The sequence below is a fragment of the Mustela nivalis genome, assembly GCF_964662115.1.
Source record: "Mustela nivalis genome assembly, chromosome: X".
NCBI lineage: Eukaryota > Metazoa > Chordata > Mammalia > Carnivora > Mustelidae > Mustela > Mustela nivalis.
In genome coordinates this window covers 128,159,365-128,185,335 of record NC_139040.1, presented here as the reverse complement: position 1 = coordinate 128,185,335, position 25,971 = coordinate 128,159,365, and the positions used below count along the sequence as shown (strand labels likewise).

At 51.8% G+C, this 25,971-nt stretch overlaps 1 protein-coding gene and 1 long non-coding RNA gene across 2 annotated transcripts in view; one reads left to right on the top strand and one right to left on the bottom strand.

Moving 5' to 3' along the window:
- The window catches only part of LOC309856269, a 427,099-nt gene extending 404,136 nt beyond the window's left edge, over window positions 1-22,963 (top strand). Inside the window, exons 5-6 of the long non-coding RNA XR_014307123.1 lie at window positions 5,530-5,626; window positions 22,560-22,963. This is a non-coding gene — a long non-coding RNA (uncharacterized lncRNA). The remainder of the gene's footprint in view (window positions 1-5,529; window positions 5,627-22,559) is intronic.
- The window catches only part of ANOS1 (anosmin 1), a 175,514-nt gene that overhangs the window by 5,452 nt on the left and 144,091 nt on the right, over window positions 1-25,971 (bottom strand). The window contains exons 9-12 of the mRNA XM_082717179.1: window positions 23,885-24,031; window positions 4,391-4,485; window positions 1,986-2,157; window positions 819-1,039 (exon numbers count right to left, since the gene is read on the bottom strand). Of these exons, the coding sequence (XP_082573305.1) occupies window positions 819-1,039; window positions 1,986-2,157; window positions 4,391-4,485; window positions 23,885-24,031 (635 nt within the window). The remainder of the gene's footprint in view (window positions 1-818; window positions 1,040-1,985; window positions 2,158-4,390; window positions 4,486-23,884; window positions 24,032-25,971) is intronic.

Genomic DNA, 25,971 nt, shown 5'->3' with positions numbered 1-25,971 from the left:
TGGGCAGCCCCACGCTTGGCCGGGAAGGGCCGTGGGGAGGGGCCGGTTCTCAGGCTCGCCCTTGGGATTTCATTTTTTCCTCCTTAACGTAAGACTTTCCCATGGTTGAAAGTGGTCTTCTGCCCGTCTTGTGGTGTGAATTCCTGATAATCCAAATTTCAGGGAACGAGCCAACGGTTTCCCTCAACACACAGTGCCCATGACTGAAAATGTTTATTTTTATGCCAACACATTCTTCTCAAAATTCAATAAAACCTAATACATTCATAGAATAACTACTTTCTAATTCCAAGGAATTTTTCCTTCCGGACTTAAGGTTTTTTCTTTCTTTCTTTTGGGAGCCAGAGTTGGATATCCTAAGGGCATTTTTGGAGGGAGTGAAAGCCCACACATGGGTTTTTTTTCCCAAGCCAAGGAATTAAGTGGCCTGGAAGACAGGCCAGCGCTTTATGGGCTCGAGCCAAATGTGAACCGGGAAAGGGGGAGAAACAACAGGCTTCCTCTAGCTGGTTTCCCCCCCGTTTAACACTTCAAACAGCGCACGTCCGCTCGGACCGCAGCGACATGGGTTCACAGACTGTTCAGTCACTTGCCTACGACCCAGGCCGGGGCTGCCGAGGCTCAGGGCTCACGGACCGGACGGCTGGCCCTGCTCCCGGCGGCCCCTTGTCCTGACCCCCTCCAGCACCCTCCTCCGGCCCGCGGGGGAAGGCGCGGCAGGGAGGCTCGGTGGCCGGCAGGCGGCCTGGCGGCAGGACCCCGCGGGCGGCCGGCAGGACGGGGCCGGCGGCGACACGGGGAGCAGAGCGGGCACCTACCGAAGGCAGGATCTGCGAGCGGGAGATGATGCTGTTGGGTAAGCTGTTCTGTCTGCTCTCGGTCGTGACCTCGGCCCAGGTCACTTGGAAGCCGGTCATGGGCTGGTAGAGGTTGGCCTTGGCCATCTTCCAGGAGAAGTGGGCCGTGATGTTGGCGTCCTGGACGACGAAGGAGGCAGAGAGGTTTTCGGGCTTGGCGAGCACTTTGGCCGTCACGTGACCTGGGGAGAGGGGGAGAGGGGGCCCGCGTGAGGCTGCCGGACGGACACGGACAACAGGGCCCATCTGCACACACCGCGGGCCCTGCGGGCGGCGAACCCAAAAGGAGGCACAGGCAGGCTGAGCTGGGCCTCCACGCACGGCTTCTGGAAACCAGCTTTTTTGCCCTCCGGGGACGGTCTGTGAGTCAGAGTCGCTCTTTCCCTGCAGCTGCGTGCTGGAGCTTTGGGAAGTCTTTCCTGAGCCCTGCTTTGGGGGCGGACGAGGGAATTCTGCCGTGTGGTGTGGCCCGGCTGCCGCTCCGAGAGCGGAGGTGACCACGGCGACAAGGGCAGACAGTGAAGTGATGATGGGACGTCGTGCCGCGTCGCTCGGGGGAGCTCAGGGGGCCGCCAGGGAGCGGTGCGGCTGCCGGGAGGGATGTGCGCAGACTCGGGGTTTGGTGCGTGGCCGGGCACAGGGCGTAAAGGCAGCTGGTGCGGCAAGGGGCCGGGAGAGAAACGGAATAGTGCGGTGTCGCCGAAGCCCGCGGTACGGGAAACTTTCCTTCGTTCCCAGCGGGCAGGGCCGCGAGTGTGGGACCTCGTCCCAGGCCTGGGACAACGGAACCATGACGTGTCTAGCTGTGAGCACATCCGCGCCTGAATGGGGCCACCGGACGGCCATCCGGAAGACGGCAGCTTTCGGCGGGTCCGGCCCGCAGAACCGGTTCGCGAAAGTGTTCTGAGTGCCGCCAGCATCCTAGAGCGCGCCTGGAAGCTGGGGGGAGACGCGCCGGCTGTCCGGGGCAGCTGAGTGGGGGGCAGGAGACGCGTCTGGCTCTCCGGGGCAGGTACTGGCGGGGAGGGGGTGTATCTGGGTCTCTGGGCAGCTAACATGGGGGGCAGGGAAGGGACAGAAAGAGACGCACCGGGTCTCCGGGGCAGCTGAGGGGGGCGAGAGACGCACCTGGCTCTCCGGGGCAGCTAACGGGCTTGTGGCTCTTCCCCTTCAGGGCGGAGCAGGGCGGCGTGGTAAAGAACACCGTCTCTGCCTTCAGGCGGCCGGCGGGTCGCGTGGGCTGCACGGTCACCTTGTATTTGCAGGAGAACGACAGATCTTGAAGAATGATGTAATTGTCCTAAGAGCAGGAGAAAGAGAAGATGCTGCAAGAAGTCTCGTTAGGGACACACGCCCGGCAGGAGCTGAAACCCTAGAGCGACAAGGGCGACGTCCTCTGCACGCAGCGTGCGCGATGTGGCTTTTACACACAGCAGAGAAGCGGCCGGGTCCCCGTTGGGACGAAGGCCCACCGCCCCCTCCACCTCGGGCATGGAAGACACCCCTGGACTTGGGCAGGACCGCGGCGCCTTCCGAGCAGGCCTGACGCAACCGCAAGCACCAGTGTCCGTGGTTGGAACAGGACGGAACGGGGAACTCGGGCTTCTCTGGGACTCGGGTCAGGGCTCCTCTGTCCGTCTGCACCTTCCTGCCCCGTTGCGGGCTGCTGTTCCGGCCTCGGGCCGTCCTGCTGCGCCCGCCGACCGCAGAGCCGCACCGCGCACTAAGGGGCGGGCCTGGGTGTGGGGCCGTCGTGAGCGCAGCTCCGTGCCCGGCACGTGGGCCCGCGCTGCCTCTCCGGTCTGCGCCGCCGCCGGATCCGAGCCCGATGCCCTCGAGGGAAAGACGCAGACGCGACCCCTGTCCGGGCGTGCAGGACCGGCCCCGCGAGAGCCGCGTGGGCCAGGCGGGCGCACACACGGGGAGGGCGGGACAAGCCGAGGCTCCGCCCACTCCGCCCCTCGCGGAGTCCCGAGTCCAGGAGCCCCGGGGTGCGCACGGAGTGGGGTGCGCACGGCGGGGGAGGGGAGGGGCTGGCCCTGATCGCGGGGCAGTGCGCACCCCGGAATTCAGGGCCCCGCGCACCTGCAGAGTAGCAGGGAGCCTCGCAGGCCTGCGGCGTCGTGGGGGACAGAAATGCTTTCCTGCGGGAGTGGGATCGCACCCTCCCTGGGAACACGCTGCAGTCCCGACCCGCCAAGGTCAGCGCTGGGCAGCTCTTTCGGATCGCTTCCAGCGGGCGTGGGAGGCAGACCTCGAGAGCACGAGGTGGACTCCCGGCCGCCCCCTCCTAACTGCAAACCAGGCGCCTACAAGCTGTTTACAGACGGCGGAGGCCAGCGGCAGCGTCTAGCAGGCGGCAGCGTGATGCCCACTTCTCTGGGACACACGTCCAGGTCCAGGTCCGTCTTCCCTTTGGGGTTTGCGGAGGGGAGAAGTCAAGGTTGGCTGCACCCAGGGAACAAGGCAGATCCCCGACCACGGCAAGGCGCACCGGGAACACTAGGGAAAGCCTCGCCGGTGCGCACAAGAACAGGAACAGACCCTGCTTCGCCTGCCTCCCTGCGGTCCGAGTAGGCTTCCCTTGGACCGATGCCATTCTGTCTCTGTTACCCCAGGCCCCAAACTTTGGAAGCAGCCTACCACGGGCGTGCTTTGGGACAAGTCAAATCTGGTAAAAATCTATATTTCTGCAGATCCACTGACTTGTGTTATCTCACTTTATCTTAAAGTCATGTGATCCGATTGGATTCTGAACATACTGTACTTGGTGCTTCAGAAAATATTCAGAAGAAAACTGTTCCCCTTGTCGATCGGGTATCAGCCCCTCCGATGGCTGGCGCTGCCTGTGGGTGTTGTGAACCGCGCTGCTGCGTCCCACGCCCGCCGCTGGGTCCCTGCACCGACACCCTCCTGGCACTCTCCGCTGAGTGCTCGAAGCTCCTCTCGAATTCATGCGTCGCCCCCGTGTTTGGAAGAGCTCGTGCGGTAACACTGATCTGGTGACGGTCCCCAGGGCGTTGACGTTCTTTCCAAATTAAGTCGGGAAAGCGTCGGGGCTCCGTCTGGGGCGCAGACAACAGCTCTGCGCACTGAGCGACGGGGTGCTGGGCAGGGTCGCGGCAAAGCAAGGCGCCGAATGGTCGTCAGAAGTTGACGGGGACAGTAACCCCTTACATCGTGCCGCCAAGATCCAGAAATCAAAGCAAAGCTTTTTTCCAACAAAAGGCAGACGCATAACAACCTGGAACCAGGTCCCCTCTGACCCCGGAGTCCCGAGGAAGCGCGTCTTTAACCCTGTGTTCTGTGAGCTGCCCTGAGCCGATGGGCTCGAGTCCCCAGGGAGGTTGTGAGCAAGGACGGAGCACGAGAGCACCTTTGTGTGGCCCGTGTCCCTCGTTACTAGTCGGCAGCCACCGGGGGACAACGAGCTCTCGGGGGCCGGGGGGGAGCGCCCTTCACCCATCTCTCTGCACAGCTGCTACCCAGACCCCAGGGAGCCAGACACGCGCGAACCGCGTGACGCCTCTCACCTGGGTGATGTCGGAGGAGGCCTCGGCCGCGCTGCTCCGGTTCTGGGCACAGGCCTCTGGGAGCCACTGCACATGGTAGCGACTGACGCCGGGATCTGCAAGGTCAGAGGAACACAGGCTGCGGCCATGGTCCCCATCGGCCGCGGCTCCCAGACTGGGGCGCAGCGGGAGGGGCGCGCGCATGTGCTGCAGGCGTCCGAAAGCGCACACGGGACAAGGCAGGGAGCCGGTCTGCAGAACCTGGACTGTCGCCGAGAGGAGAGTCCAGGAGAAACCCAGGGAAGAGGCCAGAAAGTACAGGACAGGCCCGGCAGCATGGCCACGAGGTGCGGAGGGGGACCTCGCCCTGGTTTGTGGACCGAGCGCACCCCCACGCGAGAGGGCGGCCCTCGGCCCAGGAGGCCTCATTCCTGCAGCGGGGAACCGTCAGCACAGGTGCGGCTCCGACCCTTCCGGGAAAGCCGAGGGCCCGTGCAACCCGGGCCACCTGAACAGCACCTCCTCGCAGCGGGAGCCCCGAGGGTCGCGATGCGGTCCCCAGTGCGCATGACCGTTCCCGCAGCCCGCGGCCCGGGACAGCAGCTCCCCGTGTACTCCTTGCATGTGGTCCCCCAAACCCTGAGCCGCTCAGGGTGCCCGTGAGAGCACAGAGCCCGCAAGCCCGTCCTGCCTGGGCTGAGCAGCGTGTTCTCTGCCCAGTGCTGGACTCTGGGCCATCGCTCAGGGAAAGGACAAAGCCACGACGAGCCCCTCGCCCAGTGTGGGGAGGGAGGTCTGGCCTGTGTCGGGTCAGTCGCCCACCCGTGGGCCCGAGGGTGGGAACGGGTGCCTCTGCCACCAACCAGCGCCTCATCCCGGTGCCCAAGTGCTGGATGGGGCTTTGCTGAGGGGAAAACGCTCAATGGCACTGGAGGACCCCAGGGGAAGCCGGTTTGAGCACTTTGGAATGAGAAGAGACCTTAGGCCTCAAAGGCTAAGCAGGGGTCAAGCAGGTGCCCTGGGTGTTTGCTTCGAAGGGGAACCCCCGACCAGATGCTGTGCGAGGCATGCAGCAGGTTGCGGGGCTTTTTTGAGGGAAAGAACGGGACGTTCTACACAAGCGTGAGGTCGGCGAGTGACTGCCTCTGCTTCCGTTGCAGTGCTGCTGGTCGGGGCACAGAATGGACCAACCACTCCGAAACAGCTGCTCTCGGGACCTTAGGCACCGACGGGCGAGGGAAACAGTGAACAAGGCAGGTGCGTACGGTCCACCTGAGGCTAGAGAGGGTGTGTGGGTTCACACGGATCAGTACAGAGAGGAGGGGCCGGTGCACAGCCAAGACGTACAACTGTGCCGACAGTGGCTGCAGTGTTACTCGGAGATCGAGCTCTCAAGGGTGACACGGATCAGGCCTGCTGGTGGGCGCGGGCCAGTCTATACACGTTCCTGGTAGTGCGGGTGGTCCTGGGTCGTCTGTAAAGCTGTGGCCAGTGCAGATGTCCGTGGGAAGTTTAGATGTCCATGGGCGGTGTAAATAGTGGTGGACAGTATAGATGGCGGAAGGCAGTGTAGATGGCCGTGGGCGGTGTACATGGTCGTGGGCAGTGTTCATGGCTGTGGACAGTGTAGATGCCCATGAGCAGAACTGGCGCTGGTGTGGGCAGTGTCGATGGCCCTGGGCAGGCCTGGCATCCGTGTGGGCAGTGTAGATGGCCATGGCAGTGTACATGTCCATGAGTAGGCCTGGTGCTGGCATGGGTAGTGTCGATGGCCGTAAGCAGTGTAGATGGCTGTGGATTGTGTAGATGATTGTGGGCAGTGAAGATGGCCATGGACAGGTTGGTGCTGGCATGGGTAGGATAGACAGCCGTGGGCAGTGTAGACGGCTGTGGGCAGGCCTGGCGCTGGTGTGGGTAGTGTAGATGGCCATGGGCAGTATAGATGATTGTGCGCAGCGTGGATATCGTGGGGAGTCTAGATTGTTGTGGGCAGGCCTGGTAATGGCAGTGTACATGACCGTGGGCAGAACTGGGACTGGTGAGGGCAGTGTAGATGGCCAGGGGCAGGCCTGGAGCTGGCATGGGTAGTGAACATGACCATGGGCAGCATAGATGGCCATTGGAAGGCCTGGCACTGGCATGGTCTCTGTACATAGCCGTGGGCAGTGTAGACGGCTGTGGGCAGGCCTGGCACTAGCATGGGTAGTGTAGATGACTGTGGGCATTATAGACAGCATGGGCAGGCCTGGCGCTGGCGTAAGCAGTGTAGATGACTGTGGGCAGTGTAATTGGCCATGGGAAGGCCTGGTACTGCTTGGTCAGTGTAGATGGCCGTGGGTATTGCAGATGGCCATGGGCCGTGGAGATGGCCGTGGGCAGGCCCGGTGCTGCCATGGGCAGTGTAGATGGTTGTGGGCAGCCCTGGCACCAGCCTATATAGTGTAGATGGCCATGGTCAGTGTAGATACCGTGGGCAGTCTAGATGACCTTGGGAAGTCTAGATGACTGTGGGCAGCCTAGATGGCCATGGATAGTTTAGATGACCATGTGTAATATACATGGCTATAGGCAGGTACATGGTCCTGAGTGGGCCTAGCACTGGTGTGCATAGTGTCGATGGCCATGGGCAGTCTAGATGGCCGTGGGTACTGTAGATGGCCGTGGGCAGGCCTGGCGCTGGTGTGGGTAGTGTAGATGGCCGTGGGCAGAGTAGATACCATGGACTGTCTAGATGGTCGTGGGCAGTGCAGATGGCCTTGGGCAGTCTAGATGACCATGGACAGTTTACATGACTGTGGGCAATGTACATGGTCATGAGCGGTGTACATGGTCGTGAGCAGGCCCAGGACTGGCGTGGGGAGTGTATATGGCTGTGGGCAGTCTAGATGGCTGTGAGTACTCTAGATGGCCAGGGGCAGGTCTGGTGCTGGTGTGGGTCGTGTAGATGGCTGTGGGCAGTGTAGATTGCTTTGAGCAAGCGTGGCTCTGCTGTGATTAGTGTAGACGGCCTTAAGCAGTGTAGATGGCTGTGGGCAGTGCAGAGGGCTGTGGGCAGTGTATAGGACAGCGGGCAGTGTAGATGGCTGTGGGGAGGCCTGGCCCTGGCATGGGTAGTGTAGATGGCCATGGGCAGTGTAGATAACTGTGGGTAGTATAGATGACTGTGGGCAGTGTAGATAACTGTGGGTAGTATAGATGACTGTGGGCAGTGTAGATAACTGTGGGTAGTATAGATGACTGTGGGCAGTGTAGATGGCCGTGGTAGGCCGGGCAGTGGTGTGGGTAGTGTAGATGGCCATGGGCAGTGTAGATAACTGTGGGTAGTATAGATGACTGTGGGCAGTGTAGATGGCCGTGGTAGGCCAGGCAGTGGTGTGGGTAGTGTAGATGGCCATGGGCAGTGTAGATAACTGTGGGTAGTATAGATGACTGTGGGCAGTGTAGATGGCCGTGGTAGGCTGGGCAGTGGTGTGGGTAGTGTAGATGGCCATGGGTAGTGTAGATAACTGTGGGTAGTATAGATGACTGTGAGCAGTGTAGATGGCCGTGGTAGGCCAGGCAGTGGTGTGGGTAGTGTAGATGGCCATGGGCAGTGTAGATAACTGTGGGTAGTATAGATGACTGTGGGCAGTGTAGATGGCCGTGGTAGGCCAGGCAGTGGTGTGGGTAGTGTAGATGGCCATGGGGGAATGTAGAGTGTAGATGGCCTTGGGCAGACCTGGCGCTGGCATGGATAGCATAGATGGCTGTGGGCAGACTTGGCATTGGTGTGGGTAGTGTCAATGGATGTGGATAGCTTGGATGGCCATGGGCAGTGTAGATGACTGGGCAGTGTAGATGGCCGTGGGCAGGCCTGGTGATTGCAACAGCATTGTAGATGACTGTGGGCAGTGTTGATGGCCATGGGCAGTGTTGGTGGCTGTGGGCAGTGTAGATGACTGTGGGCAGTGTTGGTGGCTGTGGGCAGTGTAGATGACTGTGGGCAGTGTTGGTGGCTGTGGGCAGTGTTGGTGGCTGTGGGCAGTGTTGGTGGCTGTGGGCAGTGTAGATGACTGTGGGCAGTGTTGGTGGCCGTGGGCAGTGTTGGTGGCTGTGGGCATTGTAGATGACTGTGGGCAGTGTTGGTGGCTGTGGGCAGTGTTGGTGGCTGTGGGCAGTGTAGATGACTGTGGGCAGTGTTGATGGCCATGGGCAGTGTTGGTGGCTTTGGGCAGTGTAGATGACTGTGGGCAGTGTTGGTGGCTGTGGGCAGTGTAGATGACTGTAGGCAGTGTTGGTGGCTGTGGGCAGTGTTGGTGGCTGTGGGCAGTGTAGATGACTGTGGGCAGTGTTGATGGCCATGGGCAGTGTTGGTGGCTGTGGGCAGTGTTGATGACTGTAGGCAGTGTTGGTGGCTGTGGGCAGTGTTGGTGGCTGTGGGCAGTGTTGATGGCCGTGGGCAGTGTTGGTGGCCGTGGGCAGTGTTGGTGGCTGTGGGCAGTGTTGGTGGCTGTGGGCAGTGTAGATGACTGTGGGCAGTGTTGATGGCCATGGGCAGTGTTGGTGGCTGTGGGCAGTGTAGATGACTGTGGGCAGTGTTGGTGGCTGTGGGCAGTGTAGATGACTGTAGGCAGTGTTGGTGGCTGTGGGCAGTGTTGCTGGCTGTGGGCAGCGTAGATGGCTGTGGGCAGTGTAGATGGCTGTGGATAATGTAGATGGCCGGGGGATGACCGTGGGCTGTGTAGATGGCCGTGGGCAGGCCTGGTGACGGCAAGGGCAGTATAGATGACCATGGGTACTGTAGATGGCCATAGGCAGGCCTGGCGCTGGTGGGGGTAGTGTAGATCGCTGTGGGCAGTATAGATGGCCATGGGCAGGCCTGGTGCTAGTGAGGGCAGTGTAGATGGCCGTGGACAGCCAGGCCAGCTCATGACCATGTACACGGCCCATAGCCAGCAAACTATCTATGGCCATCTACACTGCTCACACCAGTACCCGGCCTGCCCACAGCATCTACACTGCCCGTGGCCATCCATACTATCCCCAGCCATTCACACTGACCTCGGCCATCTACAATGCCCACAGCCGTCTGCACTGCCCACAACCTTCCACACTACCCAGGCTAGCGCCAGGCCTGCCCACTGTCATCCACATTGCCCATGGCCACCAACACTGAAAACAAGAGCGCCAGGCTGGCCAAAAGCCATCTACACTGCCCACGGCCATCTAAATTGCCCACACCATCGCCAGGCCTGCCGACGGCTATCTATACCCACGGACATCTACACTGCCCATGGACATCTACACTGCTAATGTCATCTACGCTGCCCACACCAGTGTTAGGCCTGCCCACGGCCATCTACATGCCCCATGGTCATCTACACTACCCACACCACTGCCCAGCCTTACCACAGCCATCTACACTGTTCATGGTCATCTACACTACCCATGCCAGCTCCAGGCCTGCCCACGGCCGTCTGTGCTGCCCACAGTCATTTACACTACCCATGGTAATCTACACTACCCATGCCAGTGCCACACCTGCCCACGGCCATCTACACTGCCCACGAGCATCTACACTGCCCACGAGCATCTACACTGCCCATGGCATGCAGAGTCCACGCCAGTGCCAGGCCTGCTCACGGCCATGTACTTGCTCTTTTTTTCAGTGTTGAATGCCATGGGCCGTGTACATGGCCGTGGGTAGGCCTGGCGGTAGTGTGGGCAGTGTGATGGTCGTGGTTAGTAGCCACTGCCTGTAGCCAGTGCCAGGCCTGCCCACAGTCATCTGCACTGCCCACGGCCATCTACAGAGCCCATCCCAGTGCCAGGCATTCCCACAGCCATCTAGAGTGCCCACAGTCATCTACACTACCCACGACAGCTCCAGGTCTGCCCACGGCCGTCTACAGTGCTCACGGCCGTCTACACGACCCACGCCAGCGCCATGCCTGCTCATGGGAATCTACACTGTCCACAGTTATCTACACTACCCACGGCCACGTACACTGCGCACGCCAGCACCAGGCCTGCTCACAGCCACGTACTTACTGTTTTTTCAGTGTTGAATGCCATGGGTAGTGTACATGGCTGTGGTCAGGCCTGGTGGTAATGTGAGCAGTGTAGATGGCCGTGGGCACTCTAGACGGCTGTGGGCAGTGTAGATGGCCATGGGCAGGCCTGGTGGTGGAATGAGCCGTGTAGATGGGAATGGGCAGTGTAGATGGTCGTGGGTAGTTTAGATGACTGTGGGCAGTGTAGGTGGCCGTGGGCAGGCCTGGGGATGGTGACATTGTCTACGGCCATCTACACTACCCTCACTAGTGCCAGGCCTGCCCACGGCCATCTACGTGCCTATGGCCATATACACTACACTGCCCATGGCCATATACACTACCCTTACCTGTGCCAGGCCTGCCCAAAGCCATCTACGGTGCCCACGGCCACCTATACTGCCCATGGTCAACTCTGGTGCCCTTGCCAGCGCCAGGCCTGCCCACAGCCATCTAGACTACCCATGACCATCTACACTACCCATAGTCATCCAAACTACCCATGCCAGCGCCAGGCCTGCCCACGGCCATCTGCACTGCCCACAGTCATGAACACTACCCACAGCCATCTATACTGTCTACGTTATCTACACTGCCCTCGCCAGGCCTGCCCACGGCCATCTGCACTGCCCACAGTCATGAACACTACCCACGGCCATCTATACTGTCTACGTTATCTACACTGCCCTCGCCAGGCCTGCCCACGGCCATCTGCACTGCCCACAGTCATGAACACTACCCACGGCCATCTATACTGTCCACGTTATCTACACTGCCCTCGCCAGGCCTGCCCACGGCCATCTACATTACCCACACCAGTGTCAGGCCTGCTCATAGTACGGCCCTGTACACTACTGATGGCCATCTGCACTGCGCACGGTCAGTCTAGCTTACACACGGCCATCTACACTATCCACAGATATCGACACTACCCACGGCAGGACCAGGCCTGCCCATGGCCATTTACAGTGGCTGCCCCAGTGCCAGGCCTGCTTACGGCCATCTACATTGCCCACGGCCATCTGCACTGCCCACACCAGCACCAGGCTTGCTTACGGTAGTCTACACCGCCACAGCCATCTGCAGTGCCCATGGCCATCTACACTACCCACCACAGCACGAGGCCTGCCCATGGCCATCTTCAGTGCACACGGCCATCTAGACCGCCCACGGCCATATACACTACCCTCACCAGTGCCAGGTCTGCCCACGGCCAACGACAGTGCCCATGGCTGTCTACACTCTGAAAAGCAGAGGGCAGAATTCCATCAGGGCAGCTGAACAGCTGGAACTTTGACCCTCACTGGGCGAGACTCTGGGGAACTGGGCGGTGGTGGGGGAGGTGTGGGGAGGCGGTGCGCAGATGTGGAGTTCCTCCCCTGCCAAGAGACTGCACAACAGCTGGCGTGCAGAGCAGCAGCTGAGAAGCAGCAGCGTGCAGCACACGGGGGGTCCCCGGCAAGGACATTTGTTCCCTAAGCTCAGAATGTGTGGGCCTGGCAGGGATGTGTGGGACATGAGTCCGAGAACAAACGAGGGTGGGCAGCACAGACTCTGTGCCAACAGTGCTCCTCTGCAGATGTGGCTCCCAGAGCCAGGCCTCGGCTGCAGGCCTCCCCGCCAGGAGGCCCTCAGGAGCCCTGCTGCCGGCACACGTCCTGCCCCCGTGTGCTCCTGAGCCACCCACCCCCTCCCACACCGTTTGGGCCAGCCCACGGAGAGCGGGGCCACGGGCCTGGCACTGTGTCGGCACCACCCCCAAGGTGATGCCTTGGGGAGAGGGGCAGAGGGCCAACGTGCTGTCTGGCCGCAGCCCCCGTGGCAGCCTGGGGGCTCCCCCCACCCACAGATGACTGGGAGCGCGTGCCCTAGGGGTGGGAGCTCCTCCAGCTCTGCCCGACACCAGGTGTCACCCGCTCAGGTGCAGCGGGGCCCCGCACTGGCCCGTCAGCACCATGGGGACCAGTCCCTGCCCGTGATATGTAGAGCAGAGGACAAGAGAAGAAAAAAGAACTACAAAAACAACTGTAAAACAAGTAACTAAATGACAACAAGCACACACCTATCAAAAGTTACTTTGAACGTAAATAGACTAAATGCCCCGATCTAAAGACACAGGGGGAGGGAATGGATAAAAAAGCAAGACCCAGCTCCATGCGGCCTAGAGAGACTCATTTCAGACCTAAAGACACCTGCAGACTGAGCATGACGGGATGGAAAAGCATTTATCAGGCAAATGGAAGTGACAGGAAAGCCTCGTGGCAACACTGAAATCAGACAGACGAGACTTTAAAACACAGACCGTCGCAGGAGACCGGGAAGGACACTACGTAATCATAATGGGAGCCGTCCAACAAGATCTAACACGTGTAAATACTTACGCACCCGTGTGGGAGCGCACAACTCCATAAAAGCAGTTAATAACAAGCAAAAAGGGAGTAATCCATGATAACACAACAGCAGGGGACTTGACCGCCGCACCGCATCAACGGACCGATCACCGACGCAGGAAATCAGCAAGGAAACAGTGGCTCTGAATGAGACATCAGACCAGAAAGATCTGATATACTCAGAACTTTCCACCCTACAACAGCAGAATATACATTCTCCTCAAGTGCACATGGGACCGTCTCCAGAGCAGATCACTTCTTATGCCACAATATTAGTCTCAACAAATTAAAAAAGGTTAAGTCCTACTATGCATCTATCCGAACCACAACACTCGGAAACTAGAAATCAACCACAAGAAAAAGTCTATAAAAAATACAAATACATGTACATCACATAACATGCTACTGAATAATGACTGGGTCAACCCCAAAATCGAAGAGAAAATAAAAAAATACATGGAGACATGTGAAAATGAAAATACAAGGCTCAGAATCTTTGGAATCCATTAAAAGCTGTTTTAAGAGGGAAGCTTATAGCAGCAGAGGCCTACCTCAAGAATCAAGAAAAATCTGACCAACGTTACACCTGAAGAAGCTAAAAGAAGAACAAACAAAACCCAAACTGTTTTAAGAATGAAGTAATAAAGATCAGAGCAGAAATAAGTGAACGAGAAACCAAAAATACAACAGATCAATGAAACCAGAAGCTGGTTCTCTGTAAGTAGCAACAGAACTGATACACCTTTAGCCAGAGTCAGGAGAGAGATGGGGGTGGGTTGGGGGGCTCAAACAAAGTCAGATACAAAACAGGAGTCATAGGAACCAAATCCACAGCTACAGAGGATTATCAGAGAATATTATGGAAAATTAAATGCCAACAAATTAGACAACCTAAAAGAAATAGATAAATCCCTCAAAACATATACCTCCCAAAACTGAATCAGGAAGGAAGAGAAAATATGAACAGACTGGTTATCAGTAATAATAGTAACAAAAAAAGTCCCAACGAACACAAGTCCAGATCCAGACAGCTTCACAGGCAAATTTTACTAAACATTTAAAGAAGAGGAGTTAATACCTATTCTTCTGATACTATTCCAAAAGATAGGAGGAAACCTTCCAAATTCATTGTATAATGCCAGCACTGCCCTGATACCAAAACCAGATAAAGAAACTACCAAAAAAAAAAAAAAAAAAGGAACTACAGACCAATATCCCTGATGAAGACAGATGTAAAAATCCTCAGCAAAATATCAACAAATGAAATTCAACAATAATGCTTAACAAAGTCATTCTCCATCATCGTATAGGATTTACTCCTGGGACGCAAGGGTGGTTCAGTATTTGCAGGTCAGTCATATTGTGTGATATGATACATCAACAAGAGAAAGGACAGAAACCATATGATCATTTCAAGAGATGTAAAAAAAGCCGCTGATAAAGTACAACATCTGCTTACAGTAAAAACCCCCAACAAAGTAGGTTTAGAGTGAACATACCTGAACATATTACAGGCCATCTATGAAAAACACACAGCTAGCACTACACTCGCTGGTGGAAAACTGTGAGCTTTTCTCCTAAGGTCAGAAATAAGACAAGGATGTCCACTCTCATCACTTTTACTCAACATGATAGTGGAAGTCAAAGCCACAGCAGTCAGACAAGAAAAAGAAATAAAATGCACCCACACTGTAAGAAACAAGTGAAACTTTCACTATTTGCAGATGACAGGATACTATAGATAAACCTAAAATTTCCCCCCAAAACTAATAGAACTGATCAGTTCAGTAAAATCACAGGATATGAAACCAATATCTTAAAATCTGTTGCATTTCCATACACCAATACCACCATAGCAGAGAAATTAAGAAAACAATCCTATGAACAATTGTACCCAAAATAATAAAATACCTAAGAATAAACTTAATCAAGGAAGTAAAAGACCTGTACTTGGAAAACTATAGAACACTGATGAGAGAAATTGAAGGAGTGCTGGGATGAGCATGGTAGAGCATGTGACTCCTGATTTTACTGTCAAACCCAATGTTAGAAAGAAGGAGACAGAGAAAGAGAGAAAGAAAAAACTATAGAGGACACAAACAGATGGAAGGCTATTCCCGTGTATCTAAATTAAATACTAAAATAATTAAATATTAAATATTCCTATAATATTTAAACATATTATTAAAATGCCCATTGTACCCAGAGCAAATACACATTCAAATCAATCCCTATCAAAGTAGCATGTTTTCCAAATAATGCTCAAAAGAACATTTTTCACAGAGCTAAAACAAACAATCCTAAAGTTTGTATGGAACCACAAAAGAGTCTGAGTGGCCAAAGCCATCTTGAGCACAACTGGAGGTATCTCAATCTCAGATATCAAGTCACCCCTGAAAGCTATAGTAATCAACACAGTATGGTTCTGGCCATAAAAACAGACACAAAGATGAGAGGAACAGAATGGGGAGAACCCAGAAATGGACCCACGATGATGGTCATTCCTCTTTCACAAAGGAGGCAAGAATATACAATGGGAAGATGTGTCTTCAACAGACGGTTCTGAGAGAACTGAACAGGGACACACACAAAACAAACAGGACCACTTTCTTACATTCTGCACAAATAGAAGTCCAAAATGGATTAAAGACCTAAATGTAAGACCCGAAACCATAGAACTCCTCCAAGGAGCACAGGCAGTAATTTCTCTGACCTCAGCCCTAGCAGCGTTTTTCCTGAATACAACTTCTGAGGCAAGGTAAACAAAAGAAAAAATAAATTATTGGGATTTTATCAAAATTAAGGTTTCTACACAGCGAAGGAAATCAGTCACCGGAACTAAAACACAGCCTACTGAATGGGAGAAGATGTTTACAAATGATATATCCAATAAAGGGTTAATCTCCAAAATGTATTAAAAACTTATCAAACTGAACACCCCACGCCCCAAGAGCCCAATTAAAAAATAGGCAGAACATATGAAGAGACATTTCTCCAAAGAAAACCTACAGATGGCCGACAGACCCATGGAAAGAGGCTCAGCATCAGGGTAATACAAATCAGAACTAACTGTGAGCTCCCACCTCGTACCTGTCAGAATGGCTAAGATAAAAACCAGAGGAAACAAGTGTTGGCAAGGATTGGAGAAAAAGGAACTCTCATGTACTGTTGGTGGGAATGCAAACTGGTGCGACCACTGTGGAAAACAGGATGGAGGCTCCTGAAATAATTAGAATTACCTCATGATCCAGTCATTTCAGTGCTGGGTATTTACCCAAAGAACACCAAGACACGGATTCAGAAAGCCATATGCGCCCCTCCGTTTGCAGCAGCGTTATTTACAACAGCCCAATTCTGGAAGCCGCCCAAGTGTCCATCCGTCAATGACCGGATAAAGAAGATGTGGTGTCTACACACAATGGAATATTATTCAGCCGCAGTAAAGAAGGAAATGCTGGCGTTTGCAACACCAACCATGGATCTATAGAGTATGATGCTCTGTGAGTTGTCAGAGAAAGACAAAATACCATATGATTTCACTCACGCGATGGGGGATTTAAAAGTCAAGAGAAAGAAGCAAAGGGAAGAAGAGACAAAACCATGACACAGACTCAACTCTGGAGAACCGGTGGTTCCCAGAGGAGGGAGTGGGGTGTTGTAAAATATGGGAAGGCGACGGACACGACACTCATGGTGAACACTGAGTAGTACACGGGATTGTTGGACCACTGCACTGTCGTCAGAGCCTAACATGACACTGCCCGTTAACGGCACCGGAATGAAAATAAAATACAAAAACGCTAATTCAGAACGATACGTGCACCCCGAAAGAACTGTTAAATCACTCAGTTGTACCCCTGGAAGGGTAGGGCACCATATGTTCATTATACTGGATTCTTTTTCCAAATGCAGACCACAAAATGCCCACCCTCGTGTTAGTTGGGTTCTAACTCTCCTTTCTGCAAATATCTGTGTATTTATACAAATATCCGTGTATCTATACAAATATCCGTGTAACTCATTTATACAAATGTCCTGTCCTCCTTAGCTTCATCTGGGCAATTATGAAAACCCTGCAAGTCCGTATTTAGGAGATGACTTCAGGACCCCATCTATGACCAGAATATGAAAAACAGCATCTTCAAGTCAAACGTTTCCTCGGGGGATACATACGAAAATTCTCTGCTAAGTGCCTGTGTTGCTGTGGTTCTCGAACTGAAGTTCTTCCTTCCGCAGATGAATCATAACGCACTTGAGAAGTTTTTAAATATGGAAATCTGCTTTCGGTGTGCCTCAACTGTGATTCGAAAACTAGATGTATCTCATCTGTTTCTCAAAGATAATTAACTCACAGTGTCCGGCGTACATGCAAGGCTGCCCAAAAATATTTTCAAGGATTGATTTATTATAGAGAGGGAAACTGAGAACGAGGGGGCATGAGCGAAAGGGGCAGAGGGGAGAGGAAGAGAGAATCGCAGGAGGACTCCCCACTCCCCGTGGGAGCTGAGCCTGACAATGGGGCTCAGTCCCCGGACCCTGAGATCATGACCCGAGTCCAAACCAGGAGTCGGAGGCCCGACTGACTGCATGGTCCAGGTGCTATATAAGGCTGTACATTTTTTAATGGAATGTTCATCTCTAAATTCCAAAAGTCGAATGATGAAGCGTGCTGGGTGGTTGAAATCAGAGCTCTGAGAGAGGGAGGCCATCGGGGAGGGCCGCACGATAGCCGCCACAGTGAAGAAGGGAAGTCCCAGCACCGGCAGCCCCGCACAGCACTCGGGAACGCATTGGAAAATGCCACTTCCCCGGGGCAGGGATTTCCGTTCTTTGCAGCAACTCCGATACCGGAAATAGCACCCAGTATGCAGTAGGTGCTCAATCAGTATCAGCGGAATGACATCCTTTCACAAACTAATGTCTTGTTCTCGCTTCGTTTGTAAAAATGCTTTGGTCCGACAGACTTTCGGATTTGGTACAATTTTGTAAAAGAGAAAACTCAAACACCTACTTGGCAGAAGGCATTTCTACTCAAAGTAGAAGTAGGAATGTTTTTTCTCTCTTTTTGAGCTAATTTTTCACATTTCTGGAGTGCAAACACGAAGTCTAAACCAAGGAGCCTGAGAGAATCAAGTGTGGATTTTGTTGCCACACAGTAAAACGGAACTGTTGTCTGAAGAATAATAAAATTGCTAATTAATAAAAGTAGCCAATTTTTTATTCCTTTTAGGGCTGCAGATTCATTCTTGAGGGTACGTCTTTCCTTCGAGAGCATTCACTGTTACACCCCAGCGACACAGGCACTCTGTTGGGCTAACACATGATGTTTGAGTCATTTCCCTTAGAAATAATATGCTCTGTCATCATAAATAATAATAATAATAAAAAAGGACGCTCTCCCTTTGGGAAATTTCAAGGAAACTGAACAGATTTGTGCTTGTGAGTTCCTAGCTCCAAGTCCAAAACCAACATGCTGGCCAGCTTCGCTTTTTTAGGAAATGTGACAGATATCTAGAAACCCATTTCTACTTACAGTTTTATCTTGACTAGTGAACAAGATTCTCATCTACTCTGATCTGTCACAAGCATTCAGGTTTTTTAAGGTTTTCAACCCAGTGGATCCACTGGTGGAAATTAGTTATGATTCAAGAATATTCTCAGAATTTTTTTTCCTATTTTAATATTGTTTTTCACTTTTATTTTTATTATGATCAGTTAGCCAACGTACAGTACATCATTAGGTTTCGAGGTAGTGTTCAAAAAGCATTTGAGATGGGTGTTGCAGGTTGCATAAGAGGCCCACAGTGTATGATTTTACAGAGTCAAAAAGTCCAGAAAAGCCAGCCACAGGGTCCTTTTCCAGGACAGAGAAAGATCTCACATTCACATTCTACCCAGAATTCGTGAACAGTGGGACCATCTGTTGACTTAAAAGGAGTCTCGTCTCCTACGTGTGCAGTAGTTATGAACAGCACATGCTCCATCACTGTTTCGGGAAACTCGGGTTTGGGATACTGTAGGTCCTATGGTGCCTGCCCAACGGGCTTCTGGGAGAGAACAGATGGGCGAGAGTCTGGAACTCCTGCTGTGTCCCCCCCTGGCTTTTAGACGTGCATTTGGCTTTCACATTACCATCCGAAGGGACATAGGATGGATAGAATTTAAGGAAAAGGGCTTATTAGAAAAAAAGACATCTCTAGGGATGGCGTGACTTGTTCTCGGTCCCTAAGGGGCCGTGTAACCTACGTGGAAAGCGACCTCCCCGGGCAGACGCCAACGGCAAAGTCACTGCCGCCCCGGCAGGCGTTCCAGTTCAACCCACGAGCCGACCACAGAACGAAGTCCTGAGCTGTATGGGAGTATTAACCATTTCCTGCCGCAGACAGAGGGCAGTGGTGGTTAATCCCACTTCATCTGCCAAGCGGAATGCTTAGGAATGCTTAGAACTCCTCGCATTTGGGTTGCAAATCAATCACGAGACCGTTTGTGAAAGCATCATACCTCCTTGTCTGCAAAGGAGGAAAACGGAGCTGGTCCTAAAGCCCCAAGAAGTGCCTAGCTCAGAGGCGCTCACCGTCCTTCCTAGCGTCCTGTTTCCCCTCTGCCCGTGGGCCAGCCTTCAGGGCTCCACCTACAGGAAACCCCGTAAGAACCCTGACATTTCTGGGGTGATTACTTTGTGCTGGGCACTGTCCCCAAGCACTCGGTATGTGTACTGTCATTTAATTCCCACAACAAACCTACGACACAGTCTATCACTTTCCCTTTAGATCATCATGTTAATACAATAAAGAAGAAAAAGTCCTTGACCTTCTCATTACTTTCAAGAAGAATATGTGATAAAACTGCACATGAATCCGTGAGAAAAACACTGCAGATAACAGTGGGATGGGGCATCTGGGGGCGCAGTCGGTTCAGCATCTGCCTTCAGCTCACGTCATGATCCCAGGGTCCTCGGACTGAGCCCCGCGCTCGGCTCCATGTTCAGCTGGGAGTCTGCTTCTCCCTCTGCCCCTCCCTGACTCACACATACTCTCTCTCTGAAATAAATAAAATCTTAAAAAAAGCAAAAGCAGTAGGGGATGTTGTTCATCTGGTGAAGTATGTCTACTGAAATCTTACATCAGACATCATGCCTGCGGTTAGTGTGCTCCATGACCTTATTGTGCAAATCCAATCATGGTAGAGATGTACATCCAGTCGTCACGCTGGGCACCTCAAATATGCACCATGTTCTAGAGCAATTCTAGTCCATAAAGCTGGGGAAGGTAAAAGCAGCAGATACTTGTATATGGACATAAAATCTGTTATGTCCACTTGCACACGTTGTGTTCATGCACACACGCACACAGGTCCCATGACATCACTCACCACCCCCGTGAGATGGGCACCATTACTCCCTCTTTACAGATGAGAAACTGATGTGCTGCCTGGTGAGTGATTTGCCCGACACCACACGTTGGTGAGTGGCTCGCCTGGGCTTTTACACAAAATATATCTCAGTGTAAAGACCGTGTTCTTAAACTCCATGTTATTGTGGCTCAAATAGTAGTTTACAAGCATGCAGTGTTTTACATATAATTCCTAACAGATATTTAGAAAACTGACTTGCCTCAACCATCAATACCATTAACCTGTTTCCATGTAATCAGAAGGACTAGTAAATCTTCAACCACGTAACCAAGAGGAAGAAAAGAAAGCAGCACTTCTGCTTCATTTCCGCTTTGAACAAACACAAATGAGGAATCAAAAATAAAAAACAAACGTCACCCCTGCAGGGATCACTCCTACGGCGTCCTGCACTGAACATCACAGCCGGCGTTACAGCAAGGACAGAAGGAAAGGTCCAGGTCTGGGCAGGAAAATATCACATTCTCCTTATGCACATGCTACACGGTAGCTTTTATGGAAAAATGGGAAAGAATCATCACAGGAAATGCAGTGAGCAAGGGAATAGAACAAGAGAGTCCGATTCACCATCAAGACATTGAAAGAGGATGTCTATGTCTGTAGGACAGCCACAGTTAGGAGACAAAACTGAGGAAAAGTACACATGTATGGAGTGGGATCGCAATAAACACAAACACCTTAGAATAATCCTAATAGAACTATTATAGCCTCTGCATTACACATTATAAATCACTGTTACCATATGTTGACTGTAATCTCAACAGAGATCTCACAAGGTTTCTGTGGGCACTGACAAATTAATATAAACACTGATATAAAAGCACAAAGGACCGAAAACAGTCAAGACAACTTGATAATGAAGTAAAAACTGCAGAACTATGATTAAAAATATTTACAGATTCACAGTAGTTAAGACAACATGGCAATGCCAGAAAGTTGCAGAGGGGGAAACGCCAAGTGACTCCAGAGAAAGTCAAACAGATAAGATGCCCATACGTGGGAGGTAGGGCCGGGGCAGCAGCCCGCAGTTCAACAAAGGCTGCTCGGTCAGCTCTGCTGCAGCTCAGGAGGGCCGGAAGCGTAAAGGAGCAGTGAGCTCCACACGTAAACTCAGTTCCAGGAGGAAGACAGCCCCAGAGAGAAGGGGGAAGCGGTCCAAGTTCCAGGACGTGAGGGGAGGATCTGTGTGACCCTGTGTAAGCAAAGATCCTCAACCAGGGTCTCTCACCCAGAGAAACAAAATGATGAATGGGTCCCCTCTACAACACAGAAGCACTGAGGAAGGAAGGAAGGATGGATTGGTCACGCAAGGAGAAAACGCTGAAACCAGGGAACCGGCAGGTGACACCTATACTCAACATGTAAAGGCCTCTTGCAGGACAAACAGCGCGGCTGAAGAGCTTAAAAACGCAATCAGACAGTACGGAGCCATCGAGACACAGGTCCCAGAACTGCTCAACTCAAAAAGATGGAAACTCCACGCGGCAGAGAGAGGGGGGTCCACTGGGGACGATCGTGCCCTGAGAGTGGGAATGGAAGCTGCAACCTCTGTGAGAAAGTGTCAGGTCTTCCAAAGCTCTGCATGCTCCAATCACCCAGGGTCCCCCTCGTCCGGGAGAACACGTGCATCAAAGACCTGTGTTCACGGCAGCCCTGTGCTGCAGAGGCCCCCACCGGGGCAAACCAAATCCCCAGCCCTGGCTAAAAACAGCCATCGGTGGAGCTCCACACGGAGCAAGGGCAGACCAGCCCTGCATGAAGTACGGCTTCCCCAACAGAATGAGGTCGTTTCCCGCTCCCTGGATCTCATGCACCCGAGAGGCCCAGCGTGCACGGTATGGTTCTGAGTGATAAACATTTCAAATATCAGCAAGACAGATCTTCAAGTTTACAAGTCACAACAGCAATGGTTGCTCTTGTATGGTTAAGAAGTATTCTCAATGCTTATGGTTGTATTTCATTATACGTTCATGTTTTCATGCTCTTGTATGCTTAAGAAGTATTCTCAATGCGTACATTTGTATTTCATTATATATTTATAGTTTCAATATTAATGTTTTACGACTGATACAGTTCTAATCTAAAGTCAGTAAACATAATAGATCAAATAAATTTTGTAATTTAATAATTATCCTAAAACTTATTATGTTTACAAATAGGGATATACATGAATGAATAACTTTTAATAAATAATACTGAATAAATGGAATTTAGTTTTAATTAACGTAGGAGAGTAATAAGACATTAATATTAATTGTAATATTATTTTGGCTACAGAATGGATGTCAGCAGCTTAGAAAAAATTCTGGAACAAAAAGAACTCCAGCACCAATATTCCCTTTTTTTTTGCTCATGTAGGTTCCATGATCAGCATGGATCCCAACGTGGGGCTTGAATTCACAACCCTGAGACCAAGACCTGAGCTGAGATCAAGAGTCAGACGCTCAACGAACTGAGCCACCCAGGTGGCCCTCCAACACCAACGCTCTGTGTAACAGTGTTCTTCGGAAGAACTGTTAAAAGTGAACTCTTGAAACAATCGGTCTTTCCTGTGTTTCCAAAGGCATACGAGTGGTAGATATGGAAATGAACATCAAATAATTCCAAAAATACTAGTTCGATAATACACACAAAAATCTTACGAATAAAGAAAACCAAAGAAAATGAATTTATCCTAAAGACAGCTATTCAAATACAAACTCAAAACAGAATTAATTCCAAGGGTAAATCTGGCTTGCAGTATTAATTGTAAAATGGCAATTCTGAAGACATCCGGGAGTTCTGCTATAGTGGGATGATGGTGTGTTAGGATATTGTGGTGTGTCCGTACACAGAAGTGAGTTAAACAGAGAACAGAAATACAGGATAGTGCAGAATGCTCCTACATTATATGAAAATGTGTACTTTTTACATACATATATGGACTTGTGTGTGTGTGTATAAAACAACTGAAGGAAGAACAGAAGTGTAGGAAAATTTTGAAAAGACATCTGCCAAAATACTGTTTCTAGGAGACCAGACTGAAATAAGTGACTTCTTTCTCTATTTCCCAAATTATTTGGGTTGTGTGTCTTTTTTTAAACAACAAACTCATTTAGAACAAAACTTTATAGAGCAGAATAATGAGTGTTTTGAGTGTCTTGGAGACAGGACTGGCCTTCTGGGAAAGCAGTGAAGCCAGGCTAACATCCCTGAGATGAGAAAATGCAACCAGCTGACTAACGGTGCTGATTTCTAAACACGGTATGGGTTCCTGGGAGAGAAGCAGCAGCTCACTTAGACTTCACAGCAGCAGGAATTTAAAATAAATAAATAATAATAATAAAAAGGATCTAAATATTCTGTTTGGGTTTCTGTTTCCCTTAATGTCACCCCCATGGCAGGGCGCCTGGGTGGCTCAGTCAGTGAAGCATTTGCCTCTTGGTTTCAGCTCAGGTCATGATCTTAAGGTCGTGAGATCCACCCCCACACCGGGCTCTGTCCTCAGCATGGAATCTGCTTGAGATTCTCTCTCTCTCTCTGCCCTCCCCTGCCTCATGTTCTCTCTGTAAAATAAGTAAATCTTAAAAAAACAAAAAACAAAAACTATTCACACCATGGTTCAACCCTGAATCTTTCACTAGCCCTCTGGTGTCACGGGGCCTCTTACACAGATAACAAGTTGTCAGAGAGCATTTGCATACCTTCGGTCTTTTTCCAGTAGACCTTCACCTGAAGTTGGTTGTCTTGATAGAAGGGGGCTCCGATTTCCAGGAGCCGCGTGGGCCGTCGTCGTTGGAAAGGCGGCTGCAGGTGTGTCCCGCTCTTTCCCGTTTTCCCAAGTTGCTCTTCTGCAACAGAGTAGAACACTGTGATTTCCTGGTCAAAAGTAATCTGTTACCAGTACACAGTCGCCGGGTGGGACAGCTGCTCTGACTTAAAAAAGAGATGTGAATGGTATTTCTCCTTTTATGCATTTTTTGTAGTTGTAAAGAAAATAAGTGAAATACTATGAAAATACCACGTGGTCTCAATAGCCAAACTGTAGAAAGAGCCTAGATGTCCATCAACAGATGACTGGATAAGAAAATGTGGTATATATACACAATGGAATACTATGCAGCCATCTAAAGAAATGAAATCTTGCCGTTTGCAATGACGTGGATGGAACTAGAGGGTATTATGCTAAGCAAAATGAGTCAGTCAGAGAAAGAAATTATGCTATGATCTCACCGATATGAGGAATTTGAGAAACAAGACAGAGGATCATAGGGGAAGAGAGGAAAAAAGGAAACAAGACAAAACCAGAGACGGAAACAAACCATAAGAGACTGTTAATCTCACAAAACAAATGGAGGGTTGCTGGGGGGAGTGGGGAAGGAGAGGGTGGTGGGATTATGGACATTGGGGAGGTATGTGCTATGGTGAGTGCTGTGAAGTGTGTAAGCCTGATGATTCACAGACCTGTACCCCTGAAACAAGTGATATGTTCTATGTTAATAATAATAAAAAAAAAAACCACGTGGCCTGAGAACAATACAGAGAGCTCTTCCTGGACATACCAGCATTATATATCAATGCCCAGACAGGCCCTACATGTTCAATCGACTTTTTACATGAAATACTAAGGGTCAGCAAATGCAATGCGATGACACCTCAGACGGGGAGTGGAGCTGAAGGGTGCATTCATCCGTTCATCCATTCGCTCCTTGTTTCTTGTCAGTACTTAGTGACCACTTCCCAAGTGTCTGGCAGTGAGCCAGAGACTGCAGATACAAAGCTTGTGCTTCGGGAGTGGACACACGTGCGAGTGATCCCACACACAGTAGAGGGTGTTCCCAAAGGCTCACGCACAGGGCAGGGCATAGTCAGGCGGGAGCACAGGGAGGAGAGAAGGTGGTGTTTGCATCTCACAAGCAGCTGGTGCCTATGCTTTGGAAAAGCAGCCAAAGGGTGTTTGTGGAAACGAGTTACGAGAAGAGGCTCGGACGGCTGCAGTAGAATGCTTTAGGAAAGACGAGATGGGTCCGTACGCATATTCACCGCTATTTCTTAACATGACTTTCCCCACCGTCAGTGTAACACTGCGTTTACCGTGTACTTGTTGCAAAGCAACGACGATGTAAACGTGATTCAGAATGACCCCAAGCTCAGATGTCCCACATGCAGTGGCACCCAGAGAAAGTCTCTAATCAAGACACCAGGAAACATTCCTCCGAAGGAGGTGATTCAAATTGTGATTTCTACCACCCTAGGCCAGGCCACTTCTTCCCCGTCACGGTTTCATGGCGCAACTGGCTCTGCTTTTACCGTTCTTTTCGTTTTCCTGTTTTGATGCAGTCGCAGGTCTGTGCCATTCTTAATCCCTACAGTATATCAGGCTCCTTCGTCACTAGGTTCCAGACCCCGTTCGCTCAGAATGCACTGGCTGGCTCTCCTTGTCCGTGTGGGGTACGACACTCTGTCCGTCCGTCGTCCCCACCTGTCTGCTCTGCAAGACTATCTCTATTCTTACTGTCGTCCTACGAAACGGAGCAGGGTCAACCAGCTGTGAGCTGAGGGCTGGACGGCGAACATTTTGGCTTCGGGGCCTGTGCAGTCCTACCCCAGTCCTCAGCTCTCCCGATGGCTCAAAAGCAGGCACAGATGATCTGCAAACAAGGGCTGTGGCCGTGGGCCGCTACCGTCTTATTTACAAAACCAGGCGGTGGGCCAGATGTGGCCCACGGGCCACCGTGCGCAGACCCCCCGAGAAAGTGACGTCAGCCTGCACATATTGAAAACGAAAACC